The 17,929-nt window shown below is 42.8% G+C and overlaps 1 protein-coding gene across 12 annotated transcripts in view; it reads left to right on the top strand.

The window, feature by feature from the left end:
* HERC1 (HECT and RLD domain containing E3 ubiquitin protein ligase family member 1) overlaps positions 1–17,929 on the top strand; it is a 253,741-nt gene that overhangs the window by 61,078 nt on the left and 174,734 nt on the right. For 5 of the 12 annotated variants that reach the window (XM_073619158.1, XM_073619159.1, XM_073619157.1 and 2 more), the window contains 2 exons: positions 12,832–12,933; positions 15,005–15,963. In XM_073619158.1, the coding sequence (XP_073475259.1) occupies positions 15,028–15,963 (936 nt within the window). In that variant the 5' untranslated portion in view covers positions 12,832–12,933; positions 15,005–15,027. Of the gene's footprint in view, positions 1–7,498; positions 7,625–12,831; positions 12,934–14,535; positions 14,608–15,004; positions 15,964–17,929 lie in introns of those variants that run through there. The other 7 variants (XM_073619149.1, XM_073619154.1, XM_073619156.1 and 4 more) reach the window with 6 other exon arrangements.

Raw genomic sequence — 17,929 nt, 5'->3', positions numbered from 1 at the left:
ATGAGGGAGTTTGGGACTTTAAATGAGGCCCAATTAAGTGCCTCCATCCCGGTTATAGGTACAAATGAAAGGGAAGTTGGGACTTTAAATCAAGCGCTTGGGTAGTGGAGGTAAAATAAACCATATTTAAATTGCATTATGAAATGTTTATTGATTGTACAAAATGGCAAACAATAAAAATGTATTCATTTCATATACAGTAAAAAATTCATTACATAATATGTATAAAACATGTACACATAGCATGGGCATAATAAGGAGTATATACATATAGCAGCACATGATCTGATGTAAATAAGAAGTAATGGAGCATAATATTGCTAGCAACAACATGCCTGGCACCAACACATGCCCCCACATGGTAAATATGCATTCACTGAATGAGGAAAAAGTTGAGGTAATTAGAAGAAACAGATGGTACAAATGACTATGGGTCCGTATAAGATGTAGCTGGGGCATCAAAAACAAAGCTCGACGCGTTTCGTGGGTGTTTCCCCACTCATCAGGAGCTGATGCGACTGAATTTCCTATGAAATATATATAAAAGTATAATGAACCATATTGTCCATATATGAAAGTAAAAAATATGTATAGATAAATGAACATTTGATAGATATATATATATATAGCTGTTTTTGCCAAACACACTCACCGACTCGGGCAGCAAGTGCAGTGCGCGGTGGTGAGCGCAAGGTGGGCCAGAGACATAATCTCTCCACGGGAGCCGAGGTGGCATAAGTGTAGATGCGGCATCAGGCAGGAAAAGCGAGAGCAAAATGGGGCAGAGTGTGTCCACAAGCGGGAATGTGTTGTCATGAGAGCAAACAAATCTGGGAACAGAATAATATATTCTAAATTAGGTGTATATATGATTTGTAATAGTATTTTAAGGATAATAATAATTTGAATAATAATTAATGAACCCAGTAAGTTCCAAGAGAGGTAAAAATATAAATAGATACATGTATATGTAAAGGGATCTATGCCTGCAAGTGAGTGACATAGGAGTGCATGTAAAAGTCACCAAAATAGGGTAAGCGTGTGATGGCAGCTGGTGCATGAGGAGTTGCAAATGAAAAGTGCCAAGAAACTAGTGAATCTTAATGAGGCAAGATCACCCAGGAAATAAACACCTACACCAAAAGAAAACAGAGCAATGCAAGAGGAGAAGAAGGAGAGAGGAGACAACATACCTACCCAAATGTGGCATCTAGAAGCACCACCAGCCGAACGTGTTAAGCAGGACTGGTGTGCAGAGACCCCAGAAAGAGCCTGGCCATGTGAACAGTCAGCTCTAAGTGGGGAATATAAATATACCGCCAACGCCACGTGGGTGACGCAGAGGAGGAGCCGCCGCACCTGAGCCGAGTAACACTCAGCCGTCGACGCGAAAAGGCTCCTCCATGGGGACACCGAGATGGGAACACTGAACGTCGGCGCGGTGACGTCAGGGACTGACGTCACACGCACGCCGTAGGATACGTGGCGCCGATGCGCAGAGGGGCGTCTGCCTGATCCCCCAATCACAAGGTGGATGGGGAGAAAGGGAGGACCCACTGGTGCATCGCAGCTCCCGCAGAGAGGAGAGCCCAGCACCGCCCAAACGCCCAACCACCGCACACAAAGCACGAATGCTGGCCAGGTGGAAAGTGTGCCTAGGGCATATATAGACAAAGAGGCATGTGGGGCATAGAATCGGTATCCAAGATGCTGCCTAGAAAAATTTTTTTGAAAGATGAGCTAATGGAAAAATAAACAATAGTATGTCAACAACTAAAAAAAAAAAAAAAAATGTATATATGATAATGTCCTATGCATGGTAATACCCTAACACAAACCTCACACAGGGAGGGTAGGGGAACACTACCAATCCCATATAACCAATTGCTTCCATCCCGGTAATCTATGAAAATATGAGGGGGTTTGGGACTTTAAATGAGGCCCAATTAAGTGCCTCCATCCCGGTTATAGGTACAAATGAAAGGGAAGTTGGGACTTTTTAAATGAAGCGCTTGGGTAGTGGAGGTAAAATAAACCATATTTAAATTGCATCATATATGCATTTTCAAGCAGTACCATTGACTTCTGTAAGCCTTAAAGTGTATTTAATCGGACAAAAACAGGGACCTAAGGCATTTTAAAAACTTGCTATAGTGCAGCGCATAGATGTGAGCAGGCCCTATCTACAGCATTGCCTTTGACATATGCCTTCTAGCGTGTCTTGACACACAATAACATGCAAATGCATCAAGAGGGTCTTATAAGTACACCTGTTTTATGTATCCTTTTTTTTTTTTTTTTTTTTTTTTTTTTTTTAAAGCTGAACTCTCAGGGGATGAAATGTACCCTTGTGGGGCCTTTCTGCACCGTAAGGGTTAAATGCTCCCTTAGACTGCTTTCACATGGGGTGGAATCTTGATTTGCTGAGCAGGGGATCTGTCTGCTGATCCCCTGCAGAGCGGAGGGGGTGGATAACAAGACTTTGCTCAATTTCTGCAGAGCAGACATGGACACCCCACTGCCCTCCAATCCAATCTGCCTAGGCGGAGGGGGATGGATCCCCTTTTTTTTTTTTTTTTTTTTACTAGTAATGGCGGCGATCTGCGGTTTTTATCAGGACTGCAACTTTGCGGCGGACAGATCAGACACATTTTGGGACCATTGACATTTATACAGCGATCAGTGCTATAAAAATGCACTAATTACTGTGTAAATGTCACTGGCAGGGAAGGGGTTAACACTTGGGGGCAATCAAGGGGTTAAATGTGTTCCTGACTGTGTGTTCTAACTGTGGGGGATGGGATTGACTTGGGGAGGAGACCGATCCTTATTCCTATGTACTAGGAACACAGGATCTGTCTCCTTTCCCTTGACAGGACGTGGATTTTTTTGTGTTTACACACAAATCCACGTCCTGGCTCCGTCCAGAGCGAGGATGGAGATTTTGTTTACACACACAAATCCCCATCCTCGCTCTGTGAGGAGCTATCGCAGGTGCCAAGGCGAGAATTGCGGCCGCCGGGCATGAGTATCACCCCGGCCCTTAAAGCGCCTGCCGTACAGCTGCAGCGATTTGCGCAGGCGTGCCATTCTGCTGCCGTCATTCGACAGCGAGCAATCAGCAAATGGTTAATGACCGTTGTCACTGGGACTGAAAGTGAGGGCATGTCCAAATTTGTGAGTTCTTCCAAGAACAGAAATAGAGTCGAAGTCTTCCAATATGGACACTTATTCTGCTGGCAACTGTCTAAAAGGGGAATCCCCTCCACATTGGATAGATATCTTCTTACGTTCTGTTGTGTCTACAGGACAGGAAGTAAAGGTAAATCTCCCCAATGGCACACAGATGGCAAAAAAAAAAAACAATGTAGCCATTCTTTTCTCTAGCCAAAACTTAGTGTATGTTACTCCTAACGTACTATTGAATCTAGGGGTTTGTGTTTTATGTATATTCTGGTAATTCCAGCCTTTTCTGTTTTTATTTTTAGATTGATGAGGAAATACCTGGTGATCCTGTCTGTTCCCCTTCTATCCGAATTCAAACTGACCACGCCAAGCACATGAGCAGATCTGTGCTGGTGGGTCAGTGTACGTGGGATAGCATACCTGTATCGCCTGTGGTCAGTTTGGCCAGCATGCCCCCTGCCCATCTCTTATGTTTTGATTGAACGCAGCTTCTGCTGGAAGCCGCTATCAACACAACAAAAAAATGTAAATGCGACTAGTAGGAAAAACTCAAAATTAGGTGCCAGGTTAAGTTTAACCCTTTTGATGCCAGTGACTTTATTTTTTTTGCACATTGTTTAAAACCCCAAAACATTACACACTGCTCAAAAAATTTAAAGGAACACTTTGAAAACACAGATCTCAATGAGGAAAAAATATCATGCTGGATATCTATACTGATATGGACTGGGTAGGGTAGTAATGTGTTATGGAAATGAAAAATGATCAACCTACATTCAAAGACACCCTAAAAATACTCCTCTTTTCTTACTGTTTTTCACTAGTTTTGCATTTGGTTAGGGTCAGTGTCACTACTGGTAGTGTGAGGCGATACCTGGACCCTACAGAGATTGCACAGGCAGTCCAACTCCTCCAGGATGGCACGTCCATTTGTGCCATTGCCAGAAGGTTTACTGTCCACCAGCACAGTCTCAAGCATGGAGGAGATTCCAGGAGATGGGCAGTTACTCTAGGAGAGCTCAACAAGGCTGTAGAGGGTACTTAACCCATCAGCAGGATCGGTATATGCTCCTTTGTGCAAGGTAGAACAGGACGAGCACTGCCAGAGTCCTAGAACTTGACCTCCAGCAGGCCACTGGTGCGATGTCTCTGACCAAACAATCAGACAGACTTTGAGGGTGGCCTGAGGGCCCGACGTCCTCTAGTGGGCCCTGTTCTCATTGCCCAGCATCGTGGAGCTCAATTGGCATTTGCCATGAAACATCAGAATTGAGAGGTCCACCACTGGCACCCTGTCCTTTTTACAGATGAGAGCAGGTTCACCCTGAGCACATGTTACAGATGTAACAAGGGTCTTGAGAAGCCGTGGAGAACTTTATGCTGCCTGTAACATCATTTAGCATGACCGGTTTGGTGGTGGGTCAGTGATGGTCTGGAAAGGCATATCCATGGAGGGACACACAGACCTCTACAGGCTAGACCATGGCACCCTGACTGCCATCAGGTATCGGGATGAAATCCTTGGACCCATTTTCAGACCCTATGCTGGTGCAGTGGGTCCTGGGTTCCTCCTGATGCATGACAATGCCTGGCCTCATGTGGCAACGTATGCAGCCAGTTCCTGGAGGATGAAGGAATCGATACCATTTAATTGCCCCCATGTTCGTCTGACCTAAATCCAATAGAACACCTCTGGGACATTATGTTTCAGTCCATCTGACGCCTCCAGGTTGCACCTCAGTCTGTTCAGGAGCTCAGTGATGCCCTGGTCCAGATCTGGTAGGAAATACCCCAAGACACCATTCATCGTCTCATTAGGAGCATGCCCTGATGTTGTCAGACATGCATACAAGCATGTGGGGGGCCATACAACTACTGAGTACCATTTTGAGTTCCTGCAATGAAATTTCAGCAAAATGGACTAGCCTGCTGTGTCATTTTTTTCACTGTGATTTTCAGCCCTCTGTAAGTTGATAATTTTCATTTCCATCAAACAATGTGGCATCCTTTCATTCCCAACACATTATCCAGTCCATATCAGTATAGATATCCAGCATGATATTTTTCCCCATTGAGATCTGATTTTAATTGAATTAAACTGTGTATATTTACACTTGAATAAAGTATAAAATATAAGAGGAAGTTGTGCCGAGTAAATGGATACCTAACATGTCAAGCATGTTCGAACCATATTTAGGAAAAGGGAATATTTTCTACTGGGGAGGGGAGCACTATAGCAAACCTGTTGCGTCATAATGCATTTTACATGCATCAGCATGTTGCGATACTTTTTTTTTTTTTTTTTAATATTTTTTATTATATTACATTGTAAGGAGGCTCCAACTACAATAACTGTATGGTGCAATTAAGATGTTATTAGACATTCAACAGTATAGCATTGCGGGCAACAATCATCAGGATCACAACCAGTGATGGATACAGTGCCTTTCATTTTCAAAGAAGCCCTGTGCAGGGAATACACGAGTTGCAGCTTAAAGAAAAATGAGTGCATAAATAGAATAGGTGCAATTGTTCAAACGTTTGTGACAAACAATGAACATAAGTGTCCAAATAAAAACGGGTGCATTAGAGAGAAGATATGATGGACACACATACCATACGGCAGTGGGTCAAATGAGCTCATAACACCTCGATTCCTGGTGTTCCAACACTGTACGGATATCACACTGGATATAGTGACGGGTCTTGTGACTCCAAACCATGCGTCAGGACAGCGATGGAATTCGACAACCAGGTTGGTCCAAAAGATGGTAATCGTGGGGAAAATAGGAAATCACCAAGTTCTGAACGTAAAATAAAAAGGAAAAACAGGCTCCATATGGTGCAGGTCAACCAAAATGGTTTTAATATAAAAATATCATACAAATCAATGCAAGATAAAAAGGTGATCACAAAGTAAAAATGTATAGATAAAAACAATGTGGAAAGCAAAAAGATGCTGGCCCGCATCTTTTAGCTTTCCACATTGCTCTTATCTATACATTTGATGATTTCCTATTTTCCCCACGATTACCATCTTTTGGACCAACCTGGTTGTCGGTTTCCATCGCTGTCCTGACGCATGGTTTGGAGTCGCATGGTTTGGAGTCGCAAGACCCGTCCCTATATCCAGTGTGATATCCGTACAGTGTTGGGACACCAGGAATCAAGGTGTTATAAGCTCGTTTGACCCACTGCCGTACGGTATGTGTTTCCATCATATCCGGTAAGAGTACCTAACCTTCCATCTGCACATCTTTCAAGTGTATATTGGCATTCGATCAGTTTACCTGGATTTTATGTCAAAATTCCATCTGGAAGTTGCTTCTCTCTAATGCACCTGTTTTTGTTTGGACACTTTTATGACCATTGTTTGTCACAAATGTTTGAACAATTGCACCTATTATATATATACTTGTGTTTATGATTTGTTTTTATGTTTCCATTTGAACATATTACTCATGTGTTATAGTGTGTTTTATACTAATTTTTTCAGTACCACCTTTTACTGGTGACCTATTGCCACTAGTCTTTGTATTGTGGTTTGATACAATTTATGTGGTATAGTTGGTCCCATTATACTTTTCCTTTTCCACTGTGAGTTAGTGATTCACAGATGTTTCCATACCTTTGGGTTCATCATCCAGCGCTGCACTCATTTTTCTTTATACCGCTTTAGACTTTGTTTGAGTGCTAGCAGCTACTGTTATTCTAGTTTATTTCGGTTTAGCTCAGTTTTTTTTCTCCCCTTTGCACACAAGTTGCAGCTCACTGCAGTGCACATACACTGTAATGCACAACATGTGTAGTGATTCATTTTGCAAAAAAAATGTGTCGGCCTGTTTGTTTTAATGTTTTTTTTTTGTGATGATAGCCCATTCGTTTTATGCATTCATTTGATTGGGCTGCCTTAATACAAAAAAAGTGCATTAATGCAACACGTCGGGGTGCCAGAGTGTGAATGGACCATAAGTAGATTCTGGCTGCTTTGGAGACAACGCTTCCATTATTTTATTCAGGTTTTTATAAATAAAGCCCATGAAAGACAAATGTTTTACAGCTATTGCTTGTATCTGACAGGAAATTTTACAATTGTTTGTTCAATGCCTTTAACAGTATAATAAAGTACACAGACCTTTTGCACTTAAATATCAATGAAAAGAAACTCCATGACCTACTGCGATACGCACAGCTGTGAGGTCCAGGAGTGTAAAATATTCGGTCAATACTGGACTATGATATTATCCCTATTACCTTCCCTAATGGCTTCCTGATACAACGCTATTGTCTCTGAACAAAGGTCAAAGGTGGGAGTGGTGCTTAGCAGTGGGCTTAAATTCCTGTCACTGGCAGCTTCACATGCTTTCCGAGGTGACTGTCATCAGCCTTACACAGGACTAATATGAAGAGTCATTGAAAGTTCCTGATCAGATTGATTGTAAGTGAACAGGAGATAATAACTTCTATTTTGCAATGCTTGTATACAGCTCAAATGATTTAAGCTGGCCACACATTATCCAATTTTCTTTAGATTCACCTTCAACATAGTAGTACAAGGGCCTGCCTGATTGCATACAAATTTGAAAGTATTTTAGGTTTGACCTCCATATTAGATGGTTTTGGTAAATCTAAAGGAAAATTGTACAAGAGAATTGTATAATGTATGGCCAGCCCTAGGGGTCATAAGTCATTGTTTACTTTGACATTTAACGGAGAAGTCAGTCCAGTGTGTGTGTGTATGTATAAATATTTATTATTATTCAGGATTTATATAGCGCCGACAGTTTGCACAGCGCTTTACAACATTAGGGCAGACCGTACAATTACAATACAATTCGATACAGGAGGAATCAGAGGGCCCTGCTCGTTAGCGCTTACAATCTAGGAGGGAGGGTCAAGTTATACAAAAGGATAATAACTGTGGGGGGTGAGCTGATGAAGAAAATAAAAGTGCAGTTGTTAGATGGAGGCAGGGTAGGCTTCTCTGAAGAGAAACGTTTTCAGGGATTGTCTAAAAGCAGATAGATTTGCAGATAGTCTGACAGATTGGGCAGGGTATTCCAGAGGATGGGAGAGGCTCGGGAGAAGTCCTGGAATGTATGTATGTATGTATCTCTTCATATAATCGCATACAGACTCGATGTTTAGATCAGGGGCTTTGTGGGGACTAAACCATCACATTCAGAACTCCTTGTTTTTCTTTACACTGAAGATGCTTCTTAATGACATTAGCCACAAATTCTGCACCAGGACAATACCCCCAAACACAGCCAATCACACGCCTCTCTGATGGTATGACATGATGGATAAGTATCTACCTTTAGTTCTCAGCATTGAGGACACCACTGATCCTGACCAAAGCTCCAACCCCATTTGCAGAAATGCAGCCCTAAACTTGCAAGCAACTTCCACCATGCTTCACTGTTGCCTGCAAACACTCATTAATCTACCATTCTCCAGCCCTTCAGCAAACAAACTGCCTCCTGCTACAGCCAAATATTCAAAATGTATCTATATCTATCTGGTCCTTTGGAAACAAACTCCCTTTCGCTACAGCCAAATATTTTAAATTGTCAGTCCAGAGCACCTGTTACCATTTTTATGCCCCGCAGTTACTATATTTTTGCGCACAGGGCTTGGAAACCAGGCTAAGCAACTCAATCATGCACAAAAACATAGGAACTGGGTGCAGAAAAATAGCATCAAGTGCTCTGGACTGACAAATTAAAATATTTGGCTGTAGCGAAAGGGAGTTTGTTTCCAAAGGACCAGATAGATATAGATACATTTTGATGACCCTCCTAATGTTGATTAGGACCCCCCCCTTTTTTCCCCTCACCAAAATACAAGCTGTCCCTATATCCCTGAAGGTATGCTGTTGTATATGGCACCAAGCTGTCAGTAGCAGATCCTTTTAAAGCGTGCCATGCATGGATCAAAATTTAGATCCATGTATGGCCAGGCTGAGTGTACTGAAGTCCATCCATCCATTTGGGTACAACCAGCATGTCAGATTTTTGGCATGCGATTACTCCCTGCGAAACCCCCCCTCCCCTTGCCTCCAGAACACAATAGCACTGCGGGAGGCATTCCTCCATCAACACATTCAGTCCTATAAGTTACACGTTGAGGCCTCCATGGATCAGACTTGTTTTTCCAGCACATCCCACAGATGCTCAATTGGATTGAGATCTGGAGAATTTGAAGGCTAAAGCCTAGTACACATAGACCAAATGTCGGGAGACATCGGCCCATTTGTATGTTGGACGAACATGCTGGAAAACCAGCAGCCAACCAGCTCCCGATCAGCGCGCTCAGCCGATGGCAGAGAATGCTGATCAGAGTGTTCAGGAGGGGCGGCGGCCCCCTGTCGGAACACAAAACCTCAGCGGTGGAGATCGCTGTACTAACTTTGCATAGTGATACAGCGGCTCCGACCGGAGCTGTCTTCTTCTTCTTATTTTTTTTTTTTTTTTCATTCAACCCGCTGAGTTGAATAAAAAAACTTGGTGTGTACCAGGCTTAAGTCGACACCCTTTGTTTATTAACCACTTCCCGACCGGCTCACGCAGATATACTGCGGCAGAATGGCTCTCCTTGGCGAAACCCCGTCTTTTTCAGGCCACCAGCAGGCGCGCGCCCGCTGCACGGCGAGGAACCCGATGCGCGTGGTTGGCAGCGATCATGCCATGCACGAGAGCCAGCACGGGGATTTGTGTGTTAGGGAAGAGGAAACGTATCATTTGTTCCTACTAAGTAGGAAAAACAATGTGTCTCCTCTCCTAGTCACTCCTATCCCCATACAGTTAGAACACACTGAGGGAACAGACAGTTAACCCCTTGATCGTCCCCTAGTGTGAACACCTTCCCTGCCAGTGACATTTAGACAGTAATCATTGCATTTTTATAGCACTGATTGCTGTATAATTGTCAATGGTCCCAAAAAAGTGTCAAGTGTCAGATCTGTCCGTCACAGTACTGCTAAAAATCGCAGATCACCGCCATTACTAGTAAAAAAAAAATTAAAATTAAAAAAAAAAAAAGCCATAAATCTTTCCCATAGTTTGTAGATCCTGTAACTTTTGCGCAAACCAATCAATATACGCTTATTGCTATTTATTTTATTTTTATTTATTTATTTATTTTTTTACCAAAAATATGTAGAATAATATATATTGGCCTAAACTGATGAAGAAATGTTTTTTTTTTTTTTTTTTACTTGTCGCTCTTTTTTTGTTTATAGCGCAAAAAATAAAAACCACAGAGGTGATCAAATACCACCAAAAGAAAGCTCAATTTGTGGGAAAAAAAGGACGCAAATTTTTTGTAAAACATTGCATGGACGCGCAACTGTCATTTAAAGTGACGCAGTGCCAAATTATAAAAAGTGCTCTGGTCAGGAAGGGGGTAAAATCTTCCTGGGCTCAAGTGATTAAAAAAGGACATTAGCAGTTCTCACCACCAGATAAAAGATTTTTCAGTTAAACAAGTCGAGAAGAGGTGGTAGAGCATGCCAACGAAGGAGAAAATAGCCAGGAGGAGCAGATTTTTTGATACTTCTAAGGACCGTATTTATGTTGATATGTTAATTTTTCTCTCTAAAATAGCCGGGTTCACATATATGTGGCCACAGTTCCCAGCATGGGGTCCTGTGCGTTCCTGTTCACTGGTTTAGGTGCGATTCGGGTCTGAATTCTTGCCTGAATTCACACCTGAACCGAGCCCAAACACGCACAGGACCTTTTCGGAATGCAGACCGTGGTCACTCGGGGTCTGTTTGAAGTGTCTCCATTGACAGACGGTCACACTGGCATGTCATGCGAATTGGATGCAGGAAAACCTGCATCCAATTCGCACATGTGTGAACCCGGCCTAACTGCGCTAGCCAGTGCTCAACAAGGAGTTTACCTATGAAAAACCCTAAACACACCAGCAGTATTTTAGATGATGGTACTATATCCCCGGGGAGAAAGCTCAGGAGACAACATGTTTACATGCTGCCTAATATATCCCACCGACTTTCAGATCCCATTGTAATGAGATAATCCATGTTATTCACTTTATCAGTTTTTACAATTTTAACATTTTAATTGTCTGTCTGCTTTCAATTCTATGGGTCACATAGAATCTTGTAAATGCCATTCAGTTTATCAAACTTTTGTTGAATCTCCTTCAAAATTGCCCTTTTAGCTGGATCTTTCTTTATACTGCTGGGTGATAGACGACAGAGAATGTTTAATGTGTTGGTGTCTAATCCAGCTCTCTTAAAGTGGTTAGTAATAAGGCTTACCTGTAGGTAAAATGAATATCTCCTAAACCTCTATGGTTTAGGAGATCTTCACCTTGGATGCAGCCGCTGATGTCAGCAGTGCATGTGCTCTGAAGGTCCAGCGGATGCTGCCGGAAAATCAGATCTCCTGGCCGGCGAGAACTCGCATGCATGTGCGGGAGTGACGTCACCGTGGCTCTGACCTCTCACAGTGGCGGGGCCGCGAACCCGGAAGAAACACAGAGGCAACCTGTCAGCTCCCTCAGTGGTGACCGGGAGGCGATGCTGGCGTTTCATTCTGAGGTGCATACTAGCTCATTATGCCTTTGCCTTACATGTGTGTTTTTTTTTTTTTGTTTTGTTTTTTGCGGGCATACAACCCACTTTTTAAGCCGGCCATAGATTGATCGAATCTCGACTGGTTCAGCAGGGACTGGCTGAGATTCGATCCATCTATTGGCATGCTGGCTGTACTGAAGTCTGTTCTGATTTTTGGCACGCGATCCCTGTCAGAGGCTATAGCCGCTAGCAGTAATCATTGTGTTCTGCCGTCTGAGAAGACTTCCTGTCTGTAGAACATAATAGCACTGCAGGAGGCATTACCCATCAACACTGACCGATGGGGAAATCGAGCAATTTGTATCATCTATAGCCTGCCTTACAGTAATTTAGTCTACGCTCTAGGCAAAAATAAAAAACCTAGCAATCAAGATATATGACCTACCTAATAAACTGCTACATTTTGTCTTTGAGAAATCCAAAAACAATATGCTTGTGCTTGCCCTGTTTTACTGTCATGTGATATCACCGATTTGATTATGCCTTGTGGGCTCTAAGCATTTTTTCAGTCTTGCCCGCGATCTTCATTCTTGGCTGCATGTGAAAAGTAACTCCACATACCGTACATCTGTTATTTGGTGAGAACTAAGTTTTGGGGCACCTTGGAAGAATGTCTCATTGTGTGTTGATTAATATTCAAAGTCTGCGCAGTTACATAGGTGGACTGTTGTTCATGGTTCTGCCATCGCTGTAGAAGCTGTTTACCTTGCAACAGACTGGCTTTTAACAAATTAGAGTTCCTGCACTGCATCATGTGACCAAAACTTTGAGAAGGTTATGAATGCCTAACATCTCTATTATTTTATGTATTTCTACATATGTTTCTAATAGTTCCTGGTCGAGTATGGAATTCAGCAACATATGATTTGTAGTCTTTATTAATGGAAATTTGTAATGAGAGAAACCTGGAGGCTGCCATTGTTAAGGCGATGAAAGGTTTACTTTGATCGCTTTTGCTTTTTGCTCCACTCTTTTTAAATATATATATAATTTTATATTGTTTTTTTCCTATTTAACCTTGACCTTTTCTCTTTTAGGCAACACCATTACATGCCAACAAAGAAGATTATGGAGGCTGCAGCATCCCTGTTCCATGTTTGCTGAGTGTTATTGGAAGGATACTGACAACCTTGTAGTGTGTAAGTCAGTCATTTAAATAATCCTATACACCTGGCTTAGTTTTGTGTTGTCATTGGCCTTGTTTTGCTGGTAGCATCCCCAGTTTTAAAATGGGAGATGTTGTAAGTATTAAAGTTTCAGTCACCTTAAACAAATAATGTTTAGGACAATGTACATACTGTAAGGCAGGGGTCTCAAACTGGCAGCCCTGTAGCTGTTGCGAAACTACAATTCCCATGAGGCATTGCAAAGCTGACAGTTACAAGCATGACTCCCACAGGCAGAGACATGATGGGACTTGTGGTTTTACAACAGTTGGAGGGTCGCCAGTTTGAGACCCCTGCTCTAAGGTAAACTAAATAGCAATCACTGAAACAGATCTGTTTTAGGTACACATTTGTACTAAATCTATCTTTACAGTGTTACGTCCACTTTCCAATAGTTGTACAGTGTGTCTAAATATGACTGTGAAGTCCAATAAGCACCAGAGTTAGAACTAGGACTGATTATCTTACTGATGTTACCGATGTTGGTCAGACCTCCTCCCCCTGTCCCAGTGCGGCACTCGCTGCAGTCTCTGCCAATCTCTGTCGGCAGTGCCCGCCTTGCATCACTGCTGCTCCATTAGGACCACAAAGGCTACATTAGGACCACAAAGGCTTCTTTTGGCAGAGCTGCAGCCACGAGTGCAGCTCCCCCCCCCCCCCCCCCCCCCAACCACTTACCTCTTTCTCTCCCTCCTCTTACAATCCAGCTCTGTCCCTTCTGCAGCAATGCTGCTCTATCTTCCTGGTCTCACAGGAGACTCTGAGCAGTGGGAGCAATAGGCTGTTGCTGCTGTCAGTCAAATCTTGTGAGGAAGGAGCAGGGGGCTTGGCCGAGTCGGGCTGTGTGTGTGTCTATGGACACACGCAGCCCAGCACGAGAGCGCGCCCGCATGGGTGCTCCCTCTACACAAGGCTTGCTTATAGGGGCACCTGGAGGAAAAGAGGAGCGGACAGTGCTGGCGGGGGACTCCGAAAGAGGAGGTAAGAGACCATTCTGTGCAATACCATTGCACAGAAGCAGGTAAGCATACTGGGTAAGTATACCGACTTTCTTTAAATTTAATAAAAAAAATGTATAGGCTTTACAATCTTTAAACTAAGCTCCTGAACAGTCAGTCTCTTCCTAGGCACTGCTCCCTATTGAACCCCCTCCCACCCCCTCCTTTCCTAAATTACTGTCTGGCTTCCCTTAAATTGGCCATACACTAGTGCAATTTTTTGTTTTAGGAATGTTTGTTCAATTTTTAATTGTTATTGGGGACAAATCGACTTTCGTTTTTGACAATAGTGACAAGAAAATTCGAAGGAGCAGCATGGAAAATATTTCAGTACATACAGTTCATTTTCTAACAGTGTATGTGGTTTTCATTCGGGAAAGTCCACTTATTCCAGAATTGAATGTTAAAAGCAAGCAAAATGTTGAAGTGCTTCCAAGTTTTATACAAATGCTTGTATGTTCATTTGTTTATCTGCTGGTGTATATGGCCAATGTTCCTCCCACCAGTTCACAAGTCACTTAGGACACATACCTCTTTCTAGGAGATCGCAGCTTGTGCTTCTGATTTTCTTGCTTAGGTGAGGCCCATGACATGGGGACCCAGCTTATGATGAATGTTACAGCGGGACGGAGCTGGATTCCTTGAGCGGGTGAGTATGCCATTTCAGCTTAACCCAGCAGAAAAAGTAAGGTGGGTTAGGATCAACATTAATCCTGGAGGGTGAAGTTCTTCATTAAGGAGGCCTAATAATCCATTTAGTTTGTTTCCCATCTGGCAGACCCTAGCACTACATAATTGTTGATAAATCTTAAGGTTAGCTTTAGGCCGGCCAAATACGGTTCAGATCTCTGCCAGTTCAGCTGAATGTACCAAGTTGATTGATCGATCAACTTGGGTACAACCAGCCTGCCAGATTCTCTTACGAGTATCACTAGTGGCTAGTCTTTTCTCAGCGGGGATGGCTTCCCCCACCTGTCCTTGAATTTATTGTTGACATTTTAATCAATATAAATCCACTATCCGTTACTTATTTCTTTTGTTTCCAGCAGGACCCATGGCAGTAGAATAAATGGCGATGGCTGGCATGATGCCTCCTGTGAAGATAAAATGGCTAGAGCACCTGAACAGCTCCTGGATAACGGAAGATAGTGAATCAATTGCAACCCGGGAAGGTGTCTCTGTCCTATATGCCAAGCTCATCAGCAATAAAGAGGTGGTCCCACTGCCGCAGCAGGTCTTATGCCTCAAGGGACCCCAGCTGCCAGATTTTGAGAGGGAATCCTTGTCATGTGATGAACAAGATCACTACCTTGATGCTTTACTCAGCAGCCAGCTGGCTCTGGCGAAGGTTGTATGTTCTGACTCTCCATTTGCTGGTGCTTTAAGAAAGAGGTTGCTAGTTCTTCAAAGGGTTTTCTATGCTCTTTCCAATAAGTATCATGACAAAGGCAAAGTTAAACAACAGCAGCACTCTCCTGAGAATAGCTCAGGCTCTGCGGACACACTGTCTGTTAGTGAGCGGCCACGATCCAGTACTGATGCCCTTATTGAAATGGGGGTCAGGACTGGTCTTAGTCTTCTCTTTGCCTTACTGAGACAGAGTTGGATGCTGCCGACTGCTGGACCTGGTCTGAGCCTGTGTAATGATGTCATACGAACAGCCATTGATGTGGTGAACTCTTTACCCCCTCTTTCCCTTGCTAATGAGAGCAAAATACCCCCCATGGGACTGGACTGTCTGGCACAGGTCACCACCTTCCTGAAAGGCGTTACAGTTCCCAATTCTGGTGCAGATACACTGGGAAGGCGTCTGGCCTCAGAACTCCTCTTGGGCCTTGCCTCTCAGCGTGGCTCTCTCCGCTACCTCCTAGAGTGGATTGAAATGGCTTTAGCAGCTTCGGCTTTGGTTAATGAAACTGACAAGAACAAGATGCTGACCGCACAGGAAGGCATGATCAGCTGTGATTGCTTCATTAGCATTCTTCAACAGATGAGGAGGTCTTTGGTAAGTTTGGTAAATGTCTACTAATTGTTTGTCTTTATGGTGTAGCTGATGGTGCACACAAATGCTAAAGGGAGATGTTTTTTCCAAAAGGTTTCCAAAAGGGGGCAAAGAAAAGTAAGTAGTGTAATTTAAAGGGTATCTCCACTTTTGTTATAGAATTGAAGCAATATACTGTATATAAAGGCTACATAAAGCCTTTAGAAATGTAATAACTGCAGGAAGTAGGAAATGAGTAGAATCCATCTGAGAGCTTCGGTACAAATAACAACAGATACATTGATGTTTTGGAAAATTCCTTGTTATATGGTGCCGGCCCAAGGAGAATTGCTTTAATTCTTAGTAAAAGTCGAGTTAATTTTTTTTTTTTAAACATTTTACATGGGACTCTGTGAATGATACATAATCCACTACCGTAGACAGCTTTGAGATTTCCTTCTTAAGATGTTATAACCAGCTCTTTAGCGGCAGCCAAGTCTTTGGGCCAGGAACACCAGTGGAGAGGTCTGATCCCTATGAGAACAAAAGCAGCTTGAAATTGCCATGACATGCCACTGGTTATTTATTTTGAAGTATTGGGTTTGGGTGTAAATGATTAGATTCCTCATACTTTCTCATCTTTTGTTCTAATGTTTGTATCACCATTTTGTAGTCAGATAGCGCTCTTAGAGAAGAGATTTAAAGTGGAACTACACTTTATCTGAGAACCACGAATGCTATTTAATTCATTTTTAAACATTCAAAGCAAACTCGCTCATCCATCCCTGTCTCCATGCTTTATTTTGTTGAGAAATCACTTTAAAAAACACCCCCTAGCATTTCTGGCTGTGGCCACCTTGAGTAAGGGCAGATGATTCATGTAGCATTTTCTTATTGGAATTAATCTGCCCCTAGCTCAGGCATGCAAGCAGGAGAGGGTATGCTTAGTTGAGAGAGCCCCTCCTCCCCTACTGAAGACTCCTGGGATGTATGACGCATGGAAACCAGGAAGTCACTAAGTGTAAAAAAAAAAAAAAAGTTTAAAACAAATACAATCTACTTTCCTACCCATGTACTAATGCTAGCAGCAGAAGGATTAAAATGGCCAATGTTAACTGAGAGAGTGAAGTTCCACTTTAAAATACCAGCTACAGGGCAATATGAGTTTCTGTGCAGTTCTACAATTATATACTGTAACCTCTGTAGACGGAAAATGTTCTAAAGCAATTGAAAATGTTTGTCCAGAACAGACAGTTGAAACAACTAAACCCAAAATAGGAGAAGATATGGATCCTTTTAATATGAATTTGTTTGACTTGGGTGTATATGGATATATATGTAGCCAAAAAGAGTAAATCAGTTAGATTGGTTGTAAGAAAAAAAACGACCTGGTCATTATATACAATTGAGAGATTATTGAAATCAACAATATTGGTATTGAAAAGAAATGTAAAACTGATTTGGATTGGTGTGGCAATAGATTTGTCTTTGGGGGGGGGGGGGGGGAGCAAAGTCCAAGCTGAATAGTTCAGGACATGTGGTGTGGGAATGAGGGGCATATAGAATACATAAACATTATCATATAGTACATGGGTCTCCAAACTATGACCCGTGGGCGACATTTGGCCTGCTACAAGATTTTATCCAGGCTGCAGCTGATGTACACAGACTGAGGATCTAGATCAGTTGGTTTCCTCTGATGGAGACCTGACATAGGGGGACGGTGATGAGGACACTGATGTGAGAAGGACTTTGATGGGGACCTTGATGGGGATTTTGATGTTGGAGACCCTAAAGTAAGTGAGGACTTTGGGGGAACTGATGTAGGGGGGGGGGGGGAACTCCTGATAGGTACCCCGATGTAAAGGGGGATTGTGCTAGGGTCCCTGATGTAAGAGGGGCCCTGATGTGAACCCTGATGTAAGGGGGACTTTGCTTTGTTTTACTTAAAGCGGGGCTCCAGGCTCCTTCAGAAAAAATGAAAAGTCAG

This window comes from Aquarana catesbeiana, linkage group LG03 (assembly GCF_042186555.1).
Source record: "Aquarana catesbeiana isolate 2022-GZ linkage group LG03, ASM4218655v1, whole genome shotgun sequence".
Lineage (NCBI taxonomy): Eukaryota > Metazoa > Chordata > Amphibia > Anura > Ranidae > Aquarana > Aquarana catesbeiana.
This window is presented reverse-complemented; position numbering and strand designations above follow the sequence as displayed.